At 39.7% G+C, this 23,777-nt stretch overlaps 1 protein-coding gene across 1 annotated transcript in view; it reads right to left on the bottom strand.

The window, feature by feature from the left end:
• Window positions 1–869: 869 nt before the first annotated feature.
• Window positions 870–23,777, bottom strand: part of TFAP2D (transcription factor AP-2 delta) — a 49,168-nt gene continuing 26,260 nt past the window's right edge. Inside the window, exons 7-8 of the mRNA XM_010973874.3 lie at window positions 18,740–18,853; window positions 870–1,089 (exon numbers count right to left, since the gene is read on the bottom strand). Of these exons, the coding sequence (XP_010972176.1) occupies window positions 870–1,089; window positions 18,740–18,853 (334 nt within the window). The remainder of the gene's footprint in view (window positions 1,090–18,739; window positions 18,854–23,777) is intronic.

The following is a 23,777-nucleotide window of genomic DNA, read 5'->3' as shown; positions in this document are numbered from 1 at the left end:
AGTGACAAAGGTACCCTGTCCCATATCCTGCCTGCCCTGACCCACTATGTAAGTCTGCTTCCTTGAACTGTTGGGTTGGGGACTGGAGGAGACTGGTGAGAAGAGGTCATCTCTCATCTCTTCAATATTCTGCTGAGTCTCTTCTTAAAAAAAAAAAAATGGACTCAGGGTGGGGTGGGAAGACTTGTACATAAAGGGGACAGAGTCATCTGGAATTTTTAAAGACCGCCAAGGCATTGGTAGTTAAGCGGGCTAGCAGTGACCAAAATTTTAAAACTGCTGTCAACTCACAGGACAAAGATTCATGACTGCCCTTTTCAGTTCCCAGAGCGTTTATTGACGGGTTGATTGCCAGTTTGGTCTATTTAATGGAAAGAGGCACTCTTGTTCTCAGGAATTAAGTCGAGAAGGACCGGGGCTATGAGCACTGGTGGTGGGTCCCTGTTTGGTCATGCTTTCTGATCCCTACCTACAGAGCTGGATAAGAAAGTGCATCAGTTAGATGTGAAAAAAGCATGTGCTGCCTCTTCAGAGTCCGGAAGTGCTTAAAAACGGTGATGTATATAATTCGGAACAATAAATTACGTGCACAAAAGGAGTTTTATCATAACATAAAATTAAAAAGTGACAATTTCATCACACGGTTACACTGCTGTTTTCCTGGGGGGGGTTGTCTTTTTTTTTTTTTTTTTTTTTTGGTTTTGTCCTTTTTTGTTTTCATTTTTCATTTCCATTTTTGTTTTTTTATGGAGGGTTAGTGGGGGAGGATAGAGATTTGGTCCACTGAAGATTAATCACCCTCAATGACATATATATTAGCAAAAATATCAGCAGCAAGACTCTCTGGAAATAGATTCTGTTTGATGTAGCTAGTCTGTCTTTTCCGTTTTGCCCTCTTTCACGGCAGCCTCTGAAGTTTTCCGCAGGGGGGCTTTCTCCGAGGTGCCATGTCCTTGGCCAGAATCCGCCGCTCCACCGTTTTTGTGAGTCGTGTGTTTTTCCAAGTAGTTCAGCATTTCACTGAGGACTGTTTGGAAAGTGCTTAGAGCTGCACATATTGCCGGGGTCCCAAAGCCATGAGTGATCAAACTGGAAATGAGAAACGGTAGGAAAAAGCGATGAGCAGTTTGCAGTATGATACGGGACAACACCGCCCCCAACCCCCATTTCATCCAGAATCTTCCATGAAACAGGCATTTGCTGTGTCCCTCGACAGTGCCAAGCATTGCAGAAGGCAGCTGCAAGTCAATGGACTGCTCTGAACCGTAAGAAATTCAGGGCCCCTCTGGAAGAAGACTTGGTAGGTAGACTTGGAAGAAGACGTCACTGGTAGACTTGACAGGCACTAATGATTAGTGAGCCTGAGTGTTTTACACATGACTTAACTCTGAGTTGCTGCCCCTCAAGAAAGCCAGAAAATATAACTTTCTATGGGTGAGAATCATCTCATTTTTAAGAACAGCACATACGCTTGTACAGGCATAGATCACACAGGAAGAGATCAAAACTGGCCGAGTGTGCCTCATGGTTACCTGCTCCTCTAACTTCAATCTTCTCTTCTTCAGAGTCTGGAGACTGACCTGGGCACAGGGACATCCCACTGGAGACTACAGTCCCAAGCTTCCCTTGCAGCTAAGTTGGGATGTGGGACTAACCCTTCCACAACAGACCACAAGAGGAATGATGCGTGCCGCTCCCACCTGCTTAAAAGGAAAGGGATCCCTTCTCTTTCCCCTCAAAATAGCTCTGCAGTTGCGCAGATGAGGGCAGGGGCCTTGGTGGTGGGGACAGAACAGGACGGCAGGAACCTACTCACCTCCAGTCTCCCAAGTGAGAGAAAAATCAAATTCTACCCAATGGAAGCCACTCTTTTCTGGGTTTCAGCAGCTAACTAATTCACTAATAATCATAACTCCTGAGCCAGCGTAGGGAGTGCTGTGGCCACCTCAGCATAGGCGAGCCTCCCAAACATAACACATAGCATCTCTAGTTGAACAAATGACTAAGCGTAGATCCAACTCTTCCTGTGAACTGAACCCACCCCGGTTGTTCATTTGTGTCAACTGTTTCGGAAGTGACACTCCCAGGTTGCTCCCCATCACTCCTATTTTGCAAAATATGGAAAAGTATACTTGACATATATCCTGCATACATTACTATATCTATCTATCCATCCATCCATCCTGTATATCTATCTATCTACCTATCTATCCATCCATCCATCCATCCATCTTGTCTATCTATCTGTCCATCTACCTATCTATCCATCCATCCATCCATCCATCCTGTATATCTATCTATCTATCTATCTATCTATCTATCTATAAAGAACATGGCATATAAATTGTATATTCAATAAATGATGCAATCAACTGCTTACAAGCCCTAGGTTGTCACAGTTGTTGTGACACTAGCAGTTTTAAAATCAGACAGTACCATTCACAGTATGTTAACTCGCTAGTTATCCCTCTTAGGGCATGTTATCTTCAGGGGCAAAAATTACAAGTTTTTTAAAAAATTCAAACAAGGGATTTAGGCTCTAAGGCAGCCTACTGATAAGCCTCTGTGGTGATAATGATAAAATCCAGCACATGGAATTGTTGTTTCTCTTAATACATGCGCAGGACTCAGGATGATCAGGCTTTTAGGAAGTGTTCCAGTAAGCGGCAGACATCGTTGGCTGTGGGCTGCTCACGGTGAGGGTAAAATCTTGCACGTGTCCATTATACTCTGTGGGTTGCCACCACCTTTCACCCAAACATTTTACAAACCCTTCCCCATGCTTAAGTCATAATCAACATACATTAAAAAGAGAAAAAAAAAAAAGACTTCAGTCTACAGTCATTTAGAAAACAAGAATGGTCAGTGCCTGGGCAGCTAAGGACACCAAAACTCGTAATATAAGGCATCTTTGTAGTTCAAGCTTATGCACATCTCGCATTGCTGAGCAGGAAAACTGACTTCGATTCCGTTTCTACGATGATATAACTAGCAGGGAATCAAATGTTTTAGGATCTACCAGGAAGACAGGACACCAATGGAACTGACTGCAGTGGGCGATGAAAGCATCATGGCAGCACCCACGAAAAGAACTAAATGAAGCCATCGATTAATGTCCAAATGCTTGGCTCTGGGCACAAACTGCCTCTTTTCTCATGCTTGCTTCCTGTTCAGGGCTCCTTGCACCATTAGGTGAATTTTATTTTCCTCTATAATGCCACGTCCTCTACTTCTTCCATTTTACAGATGAAGGAACTGATACCCAGAAAAGGTAAGTCATTTGTCTGAGAGATCTGATATTCTGAACCACCTCCGTGGCTCATGTTCCTCTCAGGCTGTGGGCATGTTTTACACGTTCACCTTGAGAAATCACATTCTGTGGGCAGTTATAACTCAGCTTCTCCAACTTAACTTTGTTCTGGGGGCAGACTTGTAGGCCTGGGAGATAATTTCCCTATTTAAGACAAGAGCTCTAAAAGGTTGAGACCAAAGTAGACGGGTCTACGTAAATGCTTTACTTCTCCAGGTTGACAGGAGTAGTTCCCTAATGGAAGAGTCTCAGGCTGGCATACCCTCTCGGCTGGCTGCCTTCCTTGCTTCTAAAATAGGTATCTGGTCTTTAGTAGGAGGATTGTGAACCAGGTGTACAGAGTCTCACACCGGCTTCAACCTTAGGCATTTCTGTGATTTGCAGGAAGTTATTCAGCCTTGTAAACAGTCTGACTAGAACAGCTGCAAGGCTCTTTCCAGCTCTAAGCTTCAATTCACTGGTTTAATGCTTATGGTGCACTTTTTAAAACCAAGGACGTGGACAGAAGGTTATGAAAGTTGAAAAACCACTTAGCTCAACAGAGAAGTTAAAAAATGTGACATACACAACCTAAGAAAACTAATGACTTGGAGTGTTATCTGTCTTTCTTTTTTTTCCCCATTAAGTGCAGGCACTGGGGATTGAACCCAGGACCTCATGCACGCCAGGCACACACTCTACCTCTGAGCTGTACACCCCACCCCCACCTCCACCTTGAAGTGTTATCTTTCAACATAAATAACATCATGCAAATGTTGTTAATTTCCTTGATTTAACATTATCTGCATCTCAAAATATATGCACGGTACACCACAGAAGCTGATGCTAAATGCAAGGTATAGCGTCTGTTCTAGCAGCTTTCAGTGAGGTTTATGAACCCAAGTAATTAAAGTCATCTAATATTGTACGAGCATAACACAGAAGAAAGTGTGAAATCATAGGCAGATTAAAAGAATTTCTGGGAACATGTTTTCCTGTTAGTCCCATCCATTCCAGAAAAATAGGTGTATATCTCATTCACAGCAATATACAAAAGGAGAAAAGGGACAATGTAGAGTTTACAAAGACATCAGAGAAAACCAGAAAAATGAAGCTGGCTTTCAGTCCTAGACAGAAAATAAATTAAAGCAATCTGTCAGGTAACACACTAGAGTCAAATCTCCAAAATCTTTGATAAGGGTGATCTTTTTTTGCCCTCAGAAAATATTTTTTAGCCACAGGTTTCACTTTAAGTTCTCTCTGCATACATTTCCATCAGGTTAATATCAGACAGCATTTCACAAGCAAATATTACCTGGGCTAAGTAGCAGTCATGATGGTTTGAAGAAGGCTGTCAAAATAGAGAAGTAAGTCCTTCTAAGTTCAATTTATCTAAAAGTTTGTCCTCAAGCAGACAAGTGAGAGGGGGCAACGAGCATCGTGCTAGGTGTATCCTCCTCCTGCCACATGTACATTTTGCTGAACAGTAGCAGACAATACGAATGTTGAATCATATTTCTTAATGTATTGGCACGTTCCAGCTCACCTTCCTTCACCTTTTGTAACCAAATGTTCTATCACTTTATTTTTGAAAGATTTACCTTTTCAACCCTCCAACCAATGATGGTCATTCCTATTGTATACTTTTGTGTGTCCTCCCTCTTCTTTTTTTCAGCCAATCTAAAGTCCAATCACCCTTCAGAGCTCCTTGGATGATACTGAGAAAAAGGTGTTAGCTTCCTGGTCCCTTGATTACAATATTGAAAAGTATGTGCTCCTGCCAAAGGGTAGAAACTTGCCCCAGTGACGATGGAGCTTAAATAGAATTCTGAGGAGAAAGGAGCAACATCCCCCCCCCCCAACAAAAAATGTAAACCTCAAGCCCAGACAAGACAGGGGGCAGGATCTCAGGCATCAAAGTGGGAGCCAAACGAAGCCATGTGACTTAGCGCATAAGTGACCATCAGAGTGCACTAGATTTTACGGTAAGTGGCAAAGAAGATGTTCTAGGTCTCCCCGACAGTTTGTGGCTTGAGCTCTTAGCATAAATTGGTCATCAAAAGTTAGGGTGTAATCTTAAAAAAGAAATACAAAGGGTTGTTAAAACCAAACCAAACCACAAGCCCACAGAATCAGCAACTAAAATAAGCAGGACTGAGATGGGGCACGAATATTGTCAACCTACAGCCTACCTGACCTTGTCTGCTGCCAGCACCTGGGCGCCGGGTGCCTCCGGGAGGCAGCAGCCCTGGTGGAGAAGACTCCCATGTATGCAATAATTGAGCGAACAAAGGCTAAAGGGTCTGAGTTTCACCTGGGAGCCTCCGATGCCAGGCCTGTAGGATGTAAAGTTACGTTCCAAGAATAAAGAAGAGGAACAATACAGAGGTAGGCTTGGGGGAGACAGTGCTACGTTAGCAAAGTGAAAGATTAAATGGTAATTAAGATACTTTGCTTTATTTTCAAAGAGTTTAATCTTTAAAACTGACAATGGTATTAATGGAATTGCAACTTTTTTTTTAAGCTGTTACTTCAACAACTTGTTCAGTTTTTCTATTTGTTCCTACGGTAGTTTCAGTAGTTTTTTGTCTTCTTTTTTTTTTTTTTTTTTTTTTTGGCGGGAGGAGGTAATTAGGTTTACCTATTTATTTTTAGAGGAAGTGCCGGGGATCGAACCCAGGACCTCAGGTATGCTAGGCAAGCGCTCTACCACTGAGCTATACCCTCCCCCCACAAAATTTTTTTAAGTATAGGAAACTCCTATTTCAGGAGAAAGAAAACACAAGAAACTGCTTCTGAGACTCTGGAGTTGTTAGGTAATCGTTGAAAAATCATGGGAAGTGGTAGAGGAAGTAATGAAATGGAACAGAGTAAATAACTTAATCATCAAAGCAGGGGGAAAAGGGACATTAAGGTTGTTGAATTACATTTAACTAATCCCTTAACAAATTTCTTGTAATGGCTTATTTTAAAAAATCAGGTATATCGAGTTTGAATTTCCAGATGGTAATACTAATCCTTTTTAAGCATACAGCTCATTGAATTTTGACAAACCCATGCAGTTGCATAATGACCACCACCACCCAAAACATTTTCCCCAAACCCTTTCCCAGCCCCAGGTATTGGGAATCAGTGCTCTAACTTCTATCTCTATAGTTCTTACTTTTTCCCCAAATGTCCTATAAACTGAATTGTAAACTCTATAAACTTTTATGACTGGCTCTTTTCACCTTGCATAATTTTGAGATGCATCCATGGTGTTTATCGGTAGATTATTTCTCTTTATAGTTAATAAAGGATTCCACTGAATGGATTAACTGCAACTTGTTCATGTCGTGGGTTATTACAAATCTAAACTGCTAATATTCAAAAAAACAGAAGTGATCACGGAAGTGGTGTGTGGGTTCAGTAATCAAAACTGAGTGAACAAAGGCTGAAGCTTCCTGAGTTTGCAGGGGAGTGTTGCAGGACCTTCGCATAATCCCATTCTGGCCCCACCTCTTAACTGACAGGGTGATTGACAGTGTCGTGGATTTGTAACTTAGTGGCTGGCATTAAAACTGAGAGGGAAATTCCTGCATCGGAGAGCAGAACCAAAGTTCTGAAATACCTTAACATGGTCAAAAGCTTAGCTGGTGGGCTAGACCAACGATGTGAAATTTAAGGGAGATTAAGGAAAACATATCCACTTGCAGTATCTTGAGAGAGGAAGAGAGAGCTGACTCAAGAGCAGTTCTTAGGGAGAAAGCTCACCGAATCAGTAAATCTAAGCTAAAAAGCGAGGGTCAAGATGTGACGTTTGTATCTGCTCATACACCACAAACTAACACAACATGGTCAATCAACTGCACCTCAATTAAAAAAAAAAAATGTGAGGCTTGAATCATAGCTACTCAGGCTTAGAAGCCATATTTACCTTGAACTATTTTCTGTCTAACTAGATTCCAGCTCACTGATTTCATTTTCCTATCACTAATTTCACACTGAGGAGTAGGAAGGTTTTGACGGTCACCTGCTGAGAAAATACAGACTGTTGCAGTTGACGGCACCTGGTGTTCAAGAAAATGTAACTTATATTTAACAGTCATCTTAATTTTATTCATGGTTTTAAAAACTCCTGTTTTGCTAGACCTCCTGATTAACACTTTTTTAGCACATCTTTCTGCAACATAAACTATCTCTTCAAACTGGCTCAGTTCGGGAAGGTAGTTACTGTTTGCTGGATTCAGGGGTGCAGCTCGACTTTTGATTTTCCCCCTTAGTGTTAAAGTGTGTTCACATTTCAGCAATTGGAGGGATACCACAGGGCAGAACCACCCTTTCTAGGGAGATTGTGTGTGTGTGCGTGTCTGTGCACAGCTATGGACTTACGACCATGTTTCTCTTTTTATAACGTAGCATCTCTTCTTGGCCAATGGACTTGGCCTGAATAAATTCTATGGAAACAGACTTTAATTTTTTAAAGGAAAATATGTTGTAACAGTGCAAAATGTATTCTCTCTCAGTGGGATTAAAAGTGAAAAACTGAGACAGAAATGAAAGCGGTAACAGAAGATAATAGAGATTGTTATTTGAAAAAGAAGAAATTATAATTTCTTCTTTTTCCCTGTGATATTTCGCTAAAGATGTTATTAACAACCCATCTTTAATTCAAACAGTGTTTATACTTATAAACTACTTGACATGAATGATGAGGACCTATATCAGGAGACTGCCATGTGATAGAAATTTCACCAACTTCTCTTCTTAACCTTGTGATCTCTGGTTAAATAACTTTTTTTCTTTTTTGCTTGTGGCCAAGGCCTTACATGTTTAAAATCTTGAAAGCATCATTGCTTACTTGGAATATAAGTTAATAAAGGATTCTGAATGAACACCTACCAGAGGAACAAGAGCTATTTAACTTTCCTTAATCTGAGTTAATATGGTTTACCTTTCACTGGCTTTGCTGGATGTAGGAGAAATGTCACAAAGCTGTTTCCATATTGCTCTCATTGTCCTTCAATATGAAATGCTTTATCATTACTTTAATTGATTTGCCTAAACTAATTTAAATTAAACCATTAAGGCAATTTTCTAAAACATAGCCTACAGCAAACTCCTATGGAATCTTCCCCTGAATCCTTCCTATCTTGGCAAGAGCTGGGCCTGGCACAAGAAAAGATGCTCAACATTGCTGATTATTAGAGAAATGCACATCAAAACAATGAGACATCACCTCGCATCTGTCAGGATGGCGGCCATCAAAAAGTCTACAAATAACAAGTGTTGGTGAGGATGTGGAGACAAGGAAACCCTTGTACACTGCTGGTGTGAGTGTAAGTTGATGGAAAAGAATATGGAGGTTTTTCCAGAAACCAAACACAGAGCTACCAATTGATACAGCAATTCCCCTCCTGGATAGATATCCAGGAAAAAAACAAAAATAATGCAAAGAGATACATGTACCCCAATGTTCATAGCAGCACTAGTTACAATAGCCAACATATGGAAGCAACCCAAGTGTCTATGCACAGACAAATGGATAAAGAAGACACAGTATGTATTATTCAGCCACATACAAAAACCGAAATTCTGCCTTTTGCAGCAATGTGGATGGGCCTAGAGAATACTATGCTTAGTGAAACAAGTCAGACAGGCAAATACCATATGATACCACTTCTATGTGGCGTCTAAACAAATAATACAAATGAATTCATGTGACAAAACAGAAACAGACTGACGCATGGAAAACAAACTAGTAGTTACTAGAGAGCAGAGGGAAGAGGTGGGGGCAGGTTGGGGGTCTGGGGTTAACATATGTATGACACAGAGAAGCAACAAGGATACACTGTCTAGCACAGGGAGTTACAGCCATTATCTTGTAATAAGATTTAATAAAGTATAATCCATAAAAAATACTGAGTCACTGTGCTGTACACCTGAAACAAATATAATATTGTAAGTCAATTATACTTCAATTAAAAAGAAAAAGTTGGGCCTGGGAATCCAACACATCCTTTCCACCTACCAAGCAAAGACTGATTTAACGGTACAGAAAATCGCATTAGTATTTGCCACTGAAGACTGCCTCACTCAGCTGCATCTGATGACCACAGGCGGATTTTTCTAGCTTTCTTGCAAGATGCAAAAAGCTGGAAGTAGTAGGTACTACTCTGGTACGAACTAGAAGACTGAAAATCGAGAGAAAAATACCCCGCTGTTGTCGTTTAGATCATCAGAGTAAACGCTAATTTTATTTTGTCAAATTTTAACTTTCTGCCTGGAAAATCTTTGACAAGCGAACTTCTCTTCCCCCACTTCCCTTGGTGTACGTGAAGGCTGAGATAGTTTGGGCTATTTTTCCTGTTATTTTGTTAGGCTGCATCACTCCCATGGATGTTTGCGCTCACGTATCTTTGATTTCCTGAACAGCACATAGATGCCACTGTCACCAACCTCAGTTCTGCTTTTTGGCCCCCAGGAGGCATGCAGGTGGCAAGATTTAAAGGGAAGACAAGCCCCCTTTTCCTTCTCTCCTGGATTATTCAGCGGTTGCAGGTTTAGGTCCAACTCTAGCCTGAGGCTTCGTCTGTACTCCCTGCGACAGTTGTAGGTGGCAGCCAGAAAAACGCTTTCTTGCACTCAGGAGGCTGGGAAACAGACCCTGGAGAACGCCCGCAAAGGATCGTGGGGCTTCTCTGCAGAACCTTAGTTCTTTTCCGAGCTATGCGTCTCTCTGAAACAGCACGACCCCTGAATCTAGACCATGGAGAGGGACCTCAGCTGGGGCTTCTGCTCCCAGAACTTGGTGGCATCTGTCCTTTGTAGCCTAATTAGTTGAGGAAGTAGAGACAAGGGACAATGGCTAATTCTCTACCTAGGTTAGATTATCCCATTGCCCCTGGGGCTTTTAAAATGGAGTTTCATCAAGGTGCTTAATTAAGGTATAGAGCTCTCTGGTGGTGGGGACTCCTTGCAATCCACTCATTAGCAAGTCCCTGTCAGCACTCACCAATGTTCTGTGGTTCCTTCAGCAGGTGGTTCTCAACCCTATCTGCAGGCAAGAATCACCCAGGGAGCCTATTTAAAAACACAAGCCAACATGTGGGTCCCACCCCAGAGATCCTGATTTAATGGGCTTGGCATAGGTCCAAAACATCAATATTTTTAATACTGTTTAAAGGTAGCTAGGGAGTTGGGCGTGTTCCCTTAGAGCCAAGAAATGACACCTAAAATACCAGGTCGGTGACCCTCCCTGGGGGAGAGAAAATGATGCACTTCTGCATTTCCCCCAAGAACTTCTGCAGGACCTTAGTTCCATGGACTGTCAGTAGGTACCCTGAGACAAAAAACAGTCTCTGGGATCGAGTTTTGGAGACAGGAGGTTAAGCATCCTTCCATTCAGAAACAGTTCTGGGAGTTTGTTGTTTGTTTGTTTGTTTGTTTGTTTTTTAAGTTCTTGGTTTTTGCTTGTTTGTTTTTGGGAGAGACCAAAATCAATCACATCCAACTTAACTTTTCAAAGGTCGAGACTTTTTTTTGACATCTACACCCTATTTTTTTACACATGGGGATAGAGCTTTTAGAGATATATTAACCATCTCTTTATATTTCTCCCTATCAGACAATTCGTATTTTTCGTTTAGAACAGGGGACTGAAAATGCTCAGCTGAGGATGCTTGTGCTTTCTTAGATGAATTTTTTTCAACTGTTAACTTTGGGGGGAATTTTTTTTAATTGATGTAACATTGGTTTATAACCTTATGGAAGTTTCAAGTGTACATTATATTTCTACTTCTGTATACACAGCAGTGTCCTCACCACCACAAGTTGAGTTTCCATCAACTGTTGACTTTTTTAAATGACCTGTTGCTAAACCATAAAGAGAAGGAATGAGATCACATGGAAACACAGCATAAATGATGATTTAGCAATAAATGGAGAATGGAGTAAATTATCATTGCTTTAGAAGGAGCCTCAGAGATCATCCAGATTAACTGTCAATTTATAGATAAGCCTGCAGAGGCCAGACTGGTAAATGTCTACTCTGAATCCCCACTCCCAGCTGGCAACCAAGATATTGCGTGAGACCCCCTGACATCCATCCTGAGGGCTCCCCACGACCCCACAGACTCTCCCTCCATCCACAGGTCAACAAAGATAGAGATCATCTAAACACAAATTTACCAAATTACTCACACCTATAGTTGCTTCGGGACAATGTCTGCAAATTGTTAATTGGAAACAGTTGCCTCTGGTTTCCCTTGTTTGAACTACCAGCCTCCCATGTGCTGAATCTAAAATTCCATTTAAAATGTCATCAAGTGATCTGCAATAGATGCTTTTTAATGTAGGTATCTCCTGTGCAGTATTTGGTTTGGGGCCACACACCTTGTGAAGTACAGTAAACACTGGCCACTGATTTAACTCTTTAATTTCCTGCTTCATGTTAAACAAACACAAGTAACAATGTAGATTCAGACGAGAAGGGCATTGTGGTTCCATCTGTCTGCTAAGGAACTGAAAACTGTTGCCTGCTTTATTTTCTGGTCTACGCTTTTGCTATTGAAAATTTTATTTCAAGGGAAACTGATTTTTAACTCTTTTGTAAATACAGACGTCATTCTAAGTGAAGTAAGCCCGAAAGAGAAAGAAAAATACCATAGGATATCACTCATATATGGAATCTCAGAAAAGGAAAAAAAGAAGACACTAATGAACTCATCTACAAAACAGAAACAGATATGGTTACTGGGGGGAAGGGGGTGGGAAGGGATAAATTTGGGAGTTCGAGATTTGCAAATATTAACCACTATATATAAAAATAGACAAAAAAAAATTCTTCTGTAGAGCACAGGGAACCACATTCAATATCTTGTAATAACCTTTAATGAAAAAGAAAATGAAAACAAATATATGCATGCATATACATAACTGGGACACTGCTGTACACCAGAAACAGACACATTGTAACTGACCATATGTACTTCCATTGGAAAAGAACCAGACATACACTGTCATTTTTTATTTAACTAGTGAGTAAGACCTGACCACTTACACGTATGTTTTTCTTTGCAGTTGGGAATGCAAGTGCACTTTTGGAGTTTAAGTTAAAGTTTAATTTCAACCTTACATGGGAGCTTAAGTCTGGGAAACATAGGATTTTCTTGTTCCTTCACAATTCAGGCCTATTATTTCCAATATTCTTAAATAAAATGGTCTTAAAAGTCCCCTTGAGCTGGCGGAACAGTCGTGGAACGCTTAATGATTCCATTTCCTAACTGCTAAGCCTCGTAATGTCATTTATTTTATGATGTTTTCCTTTGGGATTAGAGATTTAATTGAAATTCCTTCATATCTCTTCTGTCACATTCTGAAGTGTTCAAAAATGCTTTCACAGAATTAATAAAATCATCCACTCTTGATTACCTGTCCCACCATGCTCCCATGCTAAGAAAAGGGAGAAAAAAAGAAAAAGAAAAAGAAAAAATGATACAGATCTTCGGCGCCCTGGAGAAGAAGCCCAAAGGTGTTCCCATTTAAGTGGAGACACGCATCCTGTGTTCAGCGTGTTGCCGAGCACAGGGCACTCGGAAGACCCTTGATGAGATGACTGGGGTGCCTGCCATACGTGGAACGCAAAGAGAAGGGGGACGGACAGCCCAGGAAGAGAAAACTCAAAGACCCGAGAGCTGCCTTTAGAAACTTGGAAGGAAACAGGATTCAGCTGACTCGGTAAGGCCCCCAAGGAGTGGGACGTTAGGGAGACAGATGTTGCCTCAGCGGAAGGAAGGCATTCCTGATAGAGTTGTCAGAGGGACAAGAGATGCCGAGGCCAGAAGAGAGTGGTCTATCATGGAAAGTTTCCAAGCCTGGAGTGGGTGACACCTTGACAGGGATGTTGAAGGGATAATCTCAAGGCTGAAGGAGAGGGGGAAATGCAAGGGGCCTTCCAACACGGAGAACCAGTGATGGGAGTTAATCACCAGCAAACACAGGTATCTGGGACAGCCTGTGTGCTTCTTATTTCCAAAGTGTTACGGGAGTCTTAGGAGGGTCTATTTCTAGGAAGATGTGGTGTCGGTAGACTTTTGGGCTCAAATAGAAGAATGCAAGCACATTGATCCATTCACTTCTGCAGCCTGTGGTCCAATTAAAACACCATGGCCCTGGGAATGAGCCAGAAGAAAATATAGCCAAGGTCTAATAGAGTTAGTATCACAAACCACGTTTAGTAACAGGTACTAAGTACTGTGGGTAGAAAGATGAAAGCATTTCCTAATTTCCCCAGATGATCACCTGTACTCAGCTCAATCCTTTACTATAAAATCTCTCTCTTATATTTTAAATCTGTGTATGTAACTGTCCTCCACACTAGACATTCTTAACGAGAGGGACAATCCTTTAGTCACCCTTGCACTACCTGCCACTGGCACAGTAAAAGAGAAGAGAAAATAAAATTTCACTCTCCCAAGGTGGGTGTTGAGAAGAAAACTTCCTCATTTTTCTCATAGGCTGTTTTCTCTGAACTGAGCAATAAAAACAGTCTAACTTCCTCCCCTCATTTATGTTGTTAGATGTGCTCTGGCTTGATTTCAGAGTCAAGGATGTTATGAGAACCGAAGAGGCGAAGAAGGGAAAAGTTGTTAAGATTTCTCAAGATCTCAACAGAAAGAATCCCTGCCATTGCAGAAATTGAGGGCTCTGGTTTCTGTCTGAGCTGAGTCTGTTCTGCCCACGGAGCCCCGGGCTACCTCGGTTGAAATGCCATCACCATGCCTGGGAACCGTGGCCGTGGAATCTTCTGCAGATTCCAATCAACTGTCTTCCCCTTTCCAGGAGATGATGTGGTGTCTGCTACGTTCTCTAAAGCAATACACACTTTGGATGGTACTCAGTAAGTTGTAAATAATGAAGAAACCTGCCTCCTGTCATTCTGATGGAAATGAGCAGCTTTCCAGGCTGTGAATCAGTCGTGAGAATGGTCACTGTTATGCACACAGGTTCCCAGAGCACGCTGATATGTCAGCTACCACGGAAAACTGCAGGGAGTCATCCGGGCTTTGCGAGGGCCAGATCATTCCCTAGCTCTACCTGGACATATGCAATCTGCTGAAAGTTAGCCACAGTTCTCCAGGTACCAAACCAGCCACCCTTGAAGGTGCCATTCGAGTGATTTGCATTGGGAAGGAGATTTTGACCAAATAAAAGAGCACTGCAAGCTGACGTTACTAATGAGAGTTCTCTCCACATCTAGCAATCGTCCTCTCTCCCAGCCAGCACTCAGCAAAAACAGGGGGAAATCAGACTCTGCCAGTGGACTGTTTTCAATGTCAGATGTGATTTGCTTCCTTTGTAGCTGATTTTTCTCCTGAGCTTATGCTTCTGTCAAAATTAAAGTTACCACTGTCAGTGGGAAATTATGAAAGATACACCCTCTATGCTAACACATTGTTACCCAGATTATTAGCAGAATAATAGATGTAGAATCTTTTTAATTCGTTAGTGTCCAAGACAGAACATTACATAATTCTCAGTGTCACTTTAAAAACAAATCAGAATTGTTTTTCTTCAAAGGGGAAAAATAGCAAATACTCTAGAAACATGCTAGTTCTTAAAGTGGTCTAACTAGCAGAATCAACTTCAGATTTTGCAAGTAATACAGACACCTGAGACCAACCCCAGACCTGACCCATCAACTCAGATCTTTAAAAGTGTACTCTAGTCCTCAAGATTTTTAAAAAGCTTCATGGGAGATTCCACTGTGAAGCCAGGTTTAAAGGTTATACTTGTAAAGATAAAGTGAGTTTTTCAAGGTCAGGTAACAAGCTGACTTTTACAGTCCTATTAAGATATTTTATTGAGGCCATTTTTTAATAAATGCACAGTAAAACCCAAAATACACACATTTAAATTCGGTCTACATTAGGAGACTTTAATTTGAGTTTTAATGGGAAATGTCAGGCATGTTTAAACCTTTTGTTTAAAAGAATATAGTTTAAGACATGTAAAAAAAACGAAGTTGGACATTTATGTTATACCATATACAAAAATTAACTCTAGATGGATCTAAGACCTAAACACAAGACCTGAAACTATAAAACTCTTAGAAGAAAACACAGTAGGGGGAAAAGTTCATGACACTGGATATGATAAGGATTTCCTGGATATGACACAAAAAACAGGGAACAAAAGTCAACATAGGCAAACTGAACTATGCCAAAAACTTCTGTGCATTGAAGAACACAATCGACAAAATAAAAAGGCAACCTACAGATGGGAGAAAATATTTACGAACCACATGTCTCATACGGGGAGTATAATATCCAGAATATATAAAGAACTCCTACAACTCAACAGCAAGAAGCAAATAACCAGATGTTTTAAATGGCAAAGGATGTGAATAGACAGCCCTCCAAAGATAAAATAGAAATGGCCATCAAACATATTAAAAGGTGCTTAACATTATGATCATTAAGGAAATGCAAATCAAAACTACAATGAGATATCACCTCACACTCACAGGATAAAAAAAAATCACAACAGTTTATAACAAGCGGTGACAAGGAGGTGGGGGTGTTAGAACCCTTGTGCACTGTTGGTGGGAATGTGAAAGGGTGCAGCCACACGGAAAAACAATATGACAGTTTCTCAAAAATTAAAAACAGAACTACATAAAAAAATATGACATTGTGATTCTACTTCTGAGTAGACATTGAAAAAAATTGAGAGTAGGATCTCCAAAAGATATTTGCACACCCACGTTCAGAGTTGCACTATTCACAATGGCCAGAGGTGGAAGCGATCCAAGCACACACTACTGGATGAATGGGTAAGCAAAATGTGGGATATGCATACAACAGAATATCACTCAGTCCTGAAGGAAAGGAAATATAATATGTACTACCACGTAGATGAACTTTGAGGAAATTATGCTAAGCGAATTAAACCAGTTACAAAAAAAAAAAAAACTGTATGAGCCTACTTCTGTGAAGTATCTAAAGTCGTCACATTCATAGGGACAGAAAGTAGAATGGTGGTTGCCAAGGGCTGGGGGGAAGTGGAAATTTATTGTCGAATGACTACAGAGTTTCAGATTTGCAAAGCGAAAAAAATCCTGGAGATTGATTGCCCAACAATGTGAATATACTTGACGCTACTGAACTGTACATTTAGAAATGGTTAAGATGATAAATTTTATGTTATGTGTTTCTTTTTAATCACAATTTTAGAAAGATAAAATTTAGGAAGTTTGCTATAAAGTGAATTTTGGTTAAATGATTTCTATCATCATAACACCTTCCATTATGAAATCCAGATTTCATCTACATAAACAATCTCTACTGTAGCTAGAGCAAAATTAAATGAAAAAAAGTGGCAAATATTAAAAAGCACAATAAACTACTCAACATTTTAACTACTCAACATATAAATAATACTACCAAAATTTTATACATGATACTTTTATAAGTAGATACACCATGTAGTGTTCAATGTCTTAAGGTATAGCTGTATTTTCCAAATTGTTGTGGCTGAGAATCTGAAGCCATATATGATCTTGAGAGTTTTATACTCAAAGTATAATCTCTCTTGATTTACCAACAATGGACAGGGACAATTTACCATATATTTAGCTATTCTCTGGGAAACAGTAGACTAGCTTCTCTGGGTAATTCCAGACTAGCCTGGTACCATAGTCTACATGAGGAGGTACCTAAGAGCATATGAAGCAAACGTAGGGAACATTCAGCTCAAGTTTAGAAATGGAAGTTTTCTCTAAAGAGTTCTATGGCATTCAGTTGGCCAGTGACTAAAGTATCAGCCAATCAGCAGATGGCTCCTACACCGAGCAAACAATGGTTTGCCTATGTATTTGACACTGTAGTTAATAACCAATTCACATACTGATGCTGTACTCTGCTTTGAGCCTGGCAAAGGAGAGCTCACTGTCCAATAAAGGTTAGTTCATCTGTGATTACAACGTCCCAGTAGACATGACACAGTCCCAGTTCTCTTTATTTGAACAGTAATTTCTTTCTTAGAGTAAATTTGTAACTCAACAAACTTCCTCAAATCCAGAATTGAGCCTGTATAAAAATTACTAAGTTCTGAATTGAACTTCTGTAAAAATTATAAATCTCTTTAGTGTGTTTAGAAATAAAAATATGGAAAATACTTGTACAGATGTGATCGTGGAACCACCCACACTTTTAAAACTTGGATCGGTGATGCAGTAAACAATGCATCACTTATTGACTGCTTACTCTGTATTCGTTGTTCTCATTTTAGCTCACTACCACTGAGTAATAAACGGGTTCCTATTCCATTTAAAGCTGGGAAACAGAAGCTTAACAAGAATGCATACATTACCAGCAAACAACCCAGCTCAGTTGTTTAAAGGGTCTGGATTTGAAGACGGTTCTCCAAAGCCCTTTGCTTTTAACTTCTGGGCACTAAGTTTTCTCCCAGTCTTAATACACTCACCTTCCCTAACCCAGTTGGAGGAAAGTCCTGGAAACACCTCCTACATTTGGTACATTTTGAGAAAACAAATCCTAAGCTTAGTATTCAGAGCTGTGTCTCTCACACCCTGAGGAGAACTGTGACATTATGAAAAATTAAATATTCTGTTTAAAAGTCTCTGATGTTGCAGATAAAGCTCCAATTTCCTTAAATACCCATTATTTTATATAAGGGAATGCCCTCCTCAAAAGCACTATAAACATTGAGAGGTACTGAAAACAACTTAAAATTTAATGTACATTAGTCTTTCCTTAGCATTGTTTTTTAAACTAAATGATAATAGTAAAAAGAGAATAAATATTTTTATTGATGAGAAACATCATGTAGGTGTTAGAATTCTAGAGTTTTAAAACTGGAAGGCACCTGAAAATTATTGTGTTCTTTTCCACATTGCATCCAGGGCATAAATTAACCAGGGAAGCTAGTCTATCCTTTCCTAGAGCATCTCAGAAAAAGAAATTTAAGATATGTTTTCAATAATACTTCCTGAGTTCTTTAAAATATGCTTCTGTGATCCAGCTTAAGAACCATGTGCAGTTTCTAACTGCACAGAAATTAACATACTCCTGGAAAATCAGTCTATGATAGCCCATTAATTTCTATCCTATTATCTATCCATTCAACAATTTACCCAATCAAGATAAAGAACTGCTGAAAGGATTTCAGAATCCCGGTCTAAAAGTGCTATTACTTGAAAGAAGAGCACTCACTTTAAGTCACAAATTCTCGATCATTACACAAAGATATTAAATTTTCTGGTCCAGAGTGCTTCATGCATTAGTTATTTTTTTCACAATCGATCTTAAATGCCTGGCGGTCACCATACAAACATAAATGTGTTATCTCTAAATGGAACTGCGATGAGAATATAAAAATGTCCAAATTGGCAAAGGCAGTTTCCACAATTTAAAAGAGAGTCCGAACAAATTGGAAAAGCGGTCTTACCTGAAATGTGTTAAGTGTCTCTGGATGTCAAGGTCCAGGATCGGAGTGGGTCTGGAGGAGCCCAGCGGCGATCTATCTTGGCTCAAGAGGTCTTGGAATTCCTTACAAATTTGTCTAAAATAAAAGATCCAAGATTAAAGCCGAGCTCTTGAAACAGGGCTTTAGTTTCATCGAAGGATATTTTACCACAGGCTTGTTTCCTCTTTTAAAAGAGGACTAGATAAAATTTCATAAAGCAACCTGCAAAGTTCCGTCTGCAACGTACAGGTGACGTTCACGGTGGCAGCTTTGCTCTCGAGTACCACAGGACGACCGTGAAATGTTTCAAGGGGATAACAGTCCGTCAGCATTGACAAAACCAGTGTGCATTTTTAAGGTGAATATTCACAGATTAACCTGAGTATAAGGGAAAATCTATATGAGAGGATCACAACTAACAATTCCTTTTGAAAAAAATTAAAATGTGACTTTTTTGGGGGGGGATATATCATATTTGTACACAAGTTTTAGTCAAGTTACAGGCTTATTTCAGAACCATGATTCAAGTAGCCTTTGGGAAATCCCTTTTCCCAATATTTCATTATAATTCAGACTAAATTTGACCTTTAGTATTTGAGGTAGATAACCACTTACCCACAATTTAATCACCTCAAAAATGACTCTGCTCCATGTAAAAGAGTTTATTGCAAAAAAAAAAAAAAAAAGTACCACTGAGTTAGACTCAGTTGGCTGACTTTCAGGCGTGTTCCTATGTTTAATTAAAGAGCAGCAACTTAAACTAAACGTTGATGCCATTTGGTGACATCAAATGGTATTTGGTGGGGCATCGTAATCCATTGCAGTTAACACTATTCAATAGAGTTAGACATTCTGCTATCTTTGTTTTTAGAAAAATGTCTTACTAGATTGTAAAATGCAGGCTCTTGCTTTCAGTTTTCAGATTAGCAAAGTGAATTACTATGTGGTGGTCGTCAATATGATTACAATTCAGTCATCAGTATGAATACAATATTATTACAAAGAAATACTGGAGGTGTTTAAAGACTAGTCTTTTGATTTTCTATCAGATTAAAATGTATTAGTTAGTATCTGCAAATCTCGAACTCCCAATTTATCCCTTCCTACCCTCTTCCCCACCTGGGTAACCATAAGTTTGTTTTCTATGTCTGTGAGTCTGTTTCTGTTCTGTAAATTAGTTTGTTTGTTTGTTTTTTTAAGATTCCACATATAAGTGATATCATATGGTATTTTTCTTTCTCTTTCTGGCTTACTTCACTTAGAATGACGATCTCCAGGTTCACAGATACTGACTAATATATATAAAATAGATAAACAACAAGTTTTTACTGTATAGCCTAGGGAACTATATTCAATATCTTGTAGTAACCTATGGTGAAGAAAAATATGAGAACAAATGTAGGTATGTTCCTGTGTGACTGAAGTATTGTGCTGTACACCAGAAATTGATACAGCATTGTAAACTGTACTTCAGTAAAAATATATTAAAGTGATAAAGAAAATAAAGTAACAAAAATAAATTAATAGACTACATTAAAATTAAAATGAAAGTTGAAGCATTGCTTTACTTCTTGCACTGTGATACAGGAATTATTCAGATAATTGAACAAACGAATCTGCGCGTTGGCAAATCAACTTGCTTCCTGTACAAACAAAAGAGCAAGTTACAAGAGACTTAAAGTTGAGGAAGAAATGAGGACAAGGCAAAGTGTGGAAAAATTTCATTTAAACGAAGCAATTCAACACACCACACAGGGCTGGGAGAAGTTGCAGAATTTTCAACCTTTGATATTTGATTCTTCTGCGTAACTCACTGACTTAGGACAGGCTCCAGACTTAAAAACAGATGACAATTCTGTCGATTTCCCTTAGGCAGTCATCAGCATCACCTCATTATGACAGATACGGAGTTGTTATCTTCATGCTCACTTTCCTTCTTATTTAAATTTTTATTTTCGAAGCTACCATGAGAAACACTCTTTATTTCTCCACACAAAATGTCACATTATGAATTATGTAACACAAGATGATCTTTGATGAATCATAGACTCTAACTTTATCACTTACGTCATTGTCCTTGGGGACAATTTTTTAGCTGATGTCTGAATCTAAAGTTCTATTTCTCCCTCTGACAATGAATGTTACGGTAATAATTAAAACTCGTTGACTATTCTGTTTTACCCTCGTGTAGATCAAACGTTAATTACATTTAGTTCCAACTTCAAGGAAGAAGTTTAAATGTGTTTTTCATAAATCAAATAAATGTTTTGTCTGGTACATTTTTAGATTTCAAAAACTGACTCAGTTTGTATCCCTCTTCAAAGAACTGTCTCATTACACCAAAATATTTGGTTAATCAACAAAGGACTCAAGTTAAAGAGCAATTAGGAGGCTACAAGTCCTTAATCAATGAGCCCTTCATATAGTTGTATAATTGATAATAAAATTCAACTGAATCTATTGTTCATAGAGATAAAAAAGATATATGTTAAGGCAATCTGCCAATGCAGGTCAGCATCTGGGTCTCTCATCCAAAGACTTTTGGATTTCCTATATATTTTTGATACAATTGTCACAGTCTTAAGAACAAAAGTGAGCTGATTAGAATGTTATGAATATCCATATAGGCTACTTGATTTCAACTCTGAGCATTTTAATTGAAAATTACCAATGCTTTACCATTGGAAAAATTAGAAATTATTCAGAATCCGTGTTGGATCCATTAATATGTTGCAGAAAGTTATGTTATTCCCACACACCCCTTAATTTATCTACCTATATTGATGACCGTGTGTATGGAGTACGTTTGCCATGGCTGCATAGCGTCTGATTCCTCAATTCTGGTTGTCTACTGTAAAGATGGGGTGGATATATACAACCACAAAGACAAAACATTTCGTCTTTCCCAATTTCTGTATGTTTATGGCCTATTTACTCATATATAAAATAAGGTAATTGGAATTAGTGAATTCTTGTTTGACATTTAATGATCTGCAAATATCCATCTCGGGACAGCAGGACCAAAGATAATCACATGTTCTGGAAATATTTTATGAAGTGAAAGTTCAGAATATCACCTAAAATAATAAGCATTCCTGAGGTCCCAGGTAAAAGGGAAATACCACTCCCCAGTTGAATCCACTACTACAAAATAGACGTCTCAGGATGACTCTGACCAACGTGGAAGTACTTCTCTTACTTCCCCCGAGTTCTTCTATGAAAACAAAATCTCTCCATCAGCATGAATGCACGGACTCCCAAACAGGGATGGAAGCTCCCCTCACCCCCAAAATGGGAACTTGTATCTGGAACGTGAATGGTGGCACTGCAGTGGGTGATGGCGGTGAAGAGTCGCACAGCCATCCCTGGAGGAGGGAGGACAAGGAGGAGGTCTGTTCTCTGGAGCAGGAGGTGAAAGTCTTAGAACATGCATAATGAGACCTCAGCCAAGTAATCTGGAGGCAGAGGACATGAAGGGGTATTCTCCTGGATCATTTGTATTTGGGGGTAACAGTGTCATTCAGAGGCACCGCATGGGTGTGCCTATTGGGCAATCGTATGATCCTGCAGGCTCGAATGATACTTTGGGATCACCTGGGAGATTCTACCTAACCCCAGCCCTGTGCTTGTCTCTCAGTCTATAACAAGTCCTTCTAGTCTCCTGAGATTATGTTAAGGATACAAACTAACGAACTGCGTGAACTCTAAGTTCCTTCTGGAAAAACTGAAATATGGCGGGCAAAGACTGTTCTGGGTCAAAAGCTACTTGGAAGAGGGAAAAAGTAGAAGCAACGTAGAAGTGCAGATCCCCCCTCCCCCGACCCCAGGGGAGAGAGTGCGCAAAACATTCAGGTTTAAATCTTTCCACTAGCAAATCCCCAGCACCTTTCCCAGCATAAAGTTCATCTCAGAATTTTAAATTCAAGTGTTATCTCTGCCTTATTGTGCTCTTTCTTGGTCTTAATTCTCTCTGCTATTCCTTTCCCTTGATCTCCTTATTTTGTCTTTCTCTTCTCGTTTTGCCACCACCTTTCGCTTTCCTTCTGTTTAGGGGCAAGATGAAAGAATTGTCTATTACTCTCAGAAGGGCAACATATAAATATATCCAAAACCCAAACAGTGACAGCCGCAGGCAGCACAAACCCCAAGTAAGGGAGTCACGTGCCTCCTGGGTGGCAGATGTTCCATATAAAACCTTAAACTTGTAAAGGTAAAAAAACCTCTGTTACATTAGACATGGTAGAAAAGAGGAATATTTACTTTTGGTTTTGCATTTTGAGACGATTTACACTTCAGCCAACACACGGTAAGGTCATTTTTTTTTCACCAGTTTCTAAGAAGCAATATTTCTAACACTCTCTACCTTGTACTTTCTCTTTCAAAAGTTTATCTCAAATAAGAAATTAATGTATAAATGACAATTTAATCACCTAGGACTATGAGCTCCAAAAATCTGAATATAGAGTTAGGAAATTCAACAGGGTTATTAATGGTCTATGTGTAGCAATAACTAATTTTGGTAAAGAGAGCAAGAATTAGCTACCCCTGAAAGGTTTTCGTCTAAAGCTTTGAGCGTGACTTGCAGCAGTACTTCCGGTCCTGCTGGGTTTTCACACAGTATATGGTAGCTCTTCCAGAATTATCAAAGGACTTCCAAGTCGGAGGGGCTCTGAAGGCCTCTGATGCAAGCTTCCCCTTCCCGGCATCATTTCCCTCATTATTTTAATTCACATTTTCATGGAACTTCTTACAATTTTCAAAAGCTTTCTCATACATTCTACCTTTTTCTTTTTGACAATATCACCACAGGGCGTGGGGCAGCCCAGGGCTTCTTTGCTTATTTCTATACAAGAAAAAATGGTAGCACCGATGACAATCCTTGATCCCAGAGGTCTCCCTCTTACCTCTCATGCATCTGGGGCCGTCAGTTTTTGCCACATTCCCCCAAACACTCACAGTATTTTAAGATCTTTACCCTGGCTTAGACCAAATTACACAGAAGCCAACCAGCCTGTTTGCC

The sequence above is a fragment of the Camelus bactrianus genome, chromosome 20 (genome assembly GCF_048773025.1).
Source record: "Camelus bactrianus isolate YW-2024 breed Bactrian camel chromosome 20, ASM4877302v1, whole genome shotgun sequence".
NCBI classification, from domain to species: domain Eukaryota; kingdom Metazoa; phylum Chordata; class Mammalia; order Artiodactyla; family Camelidae; genus Camelus; species Camelus bactrianus.
Note: the sequence above shows the minus strand (reverse complement) of the source record. Positions and strands in the feature narration are given on the sequence as shown.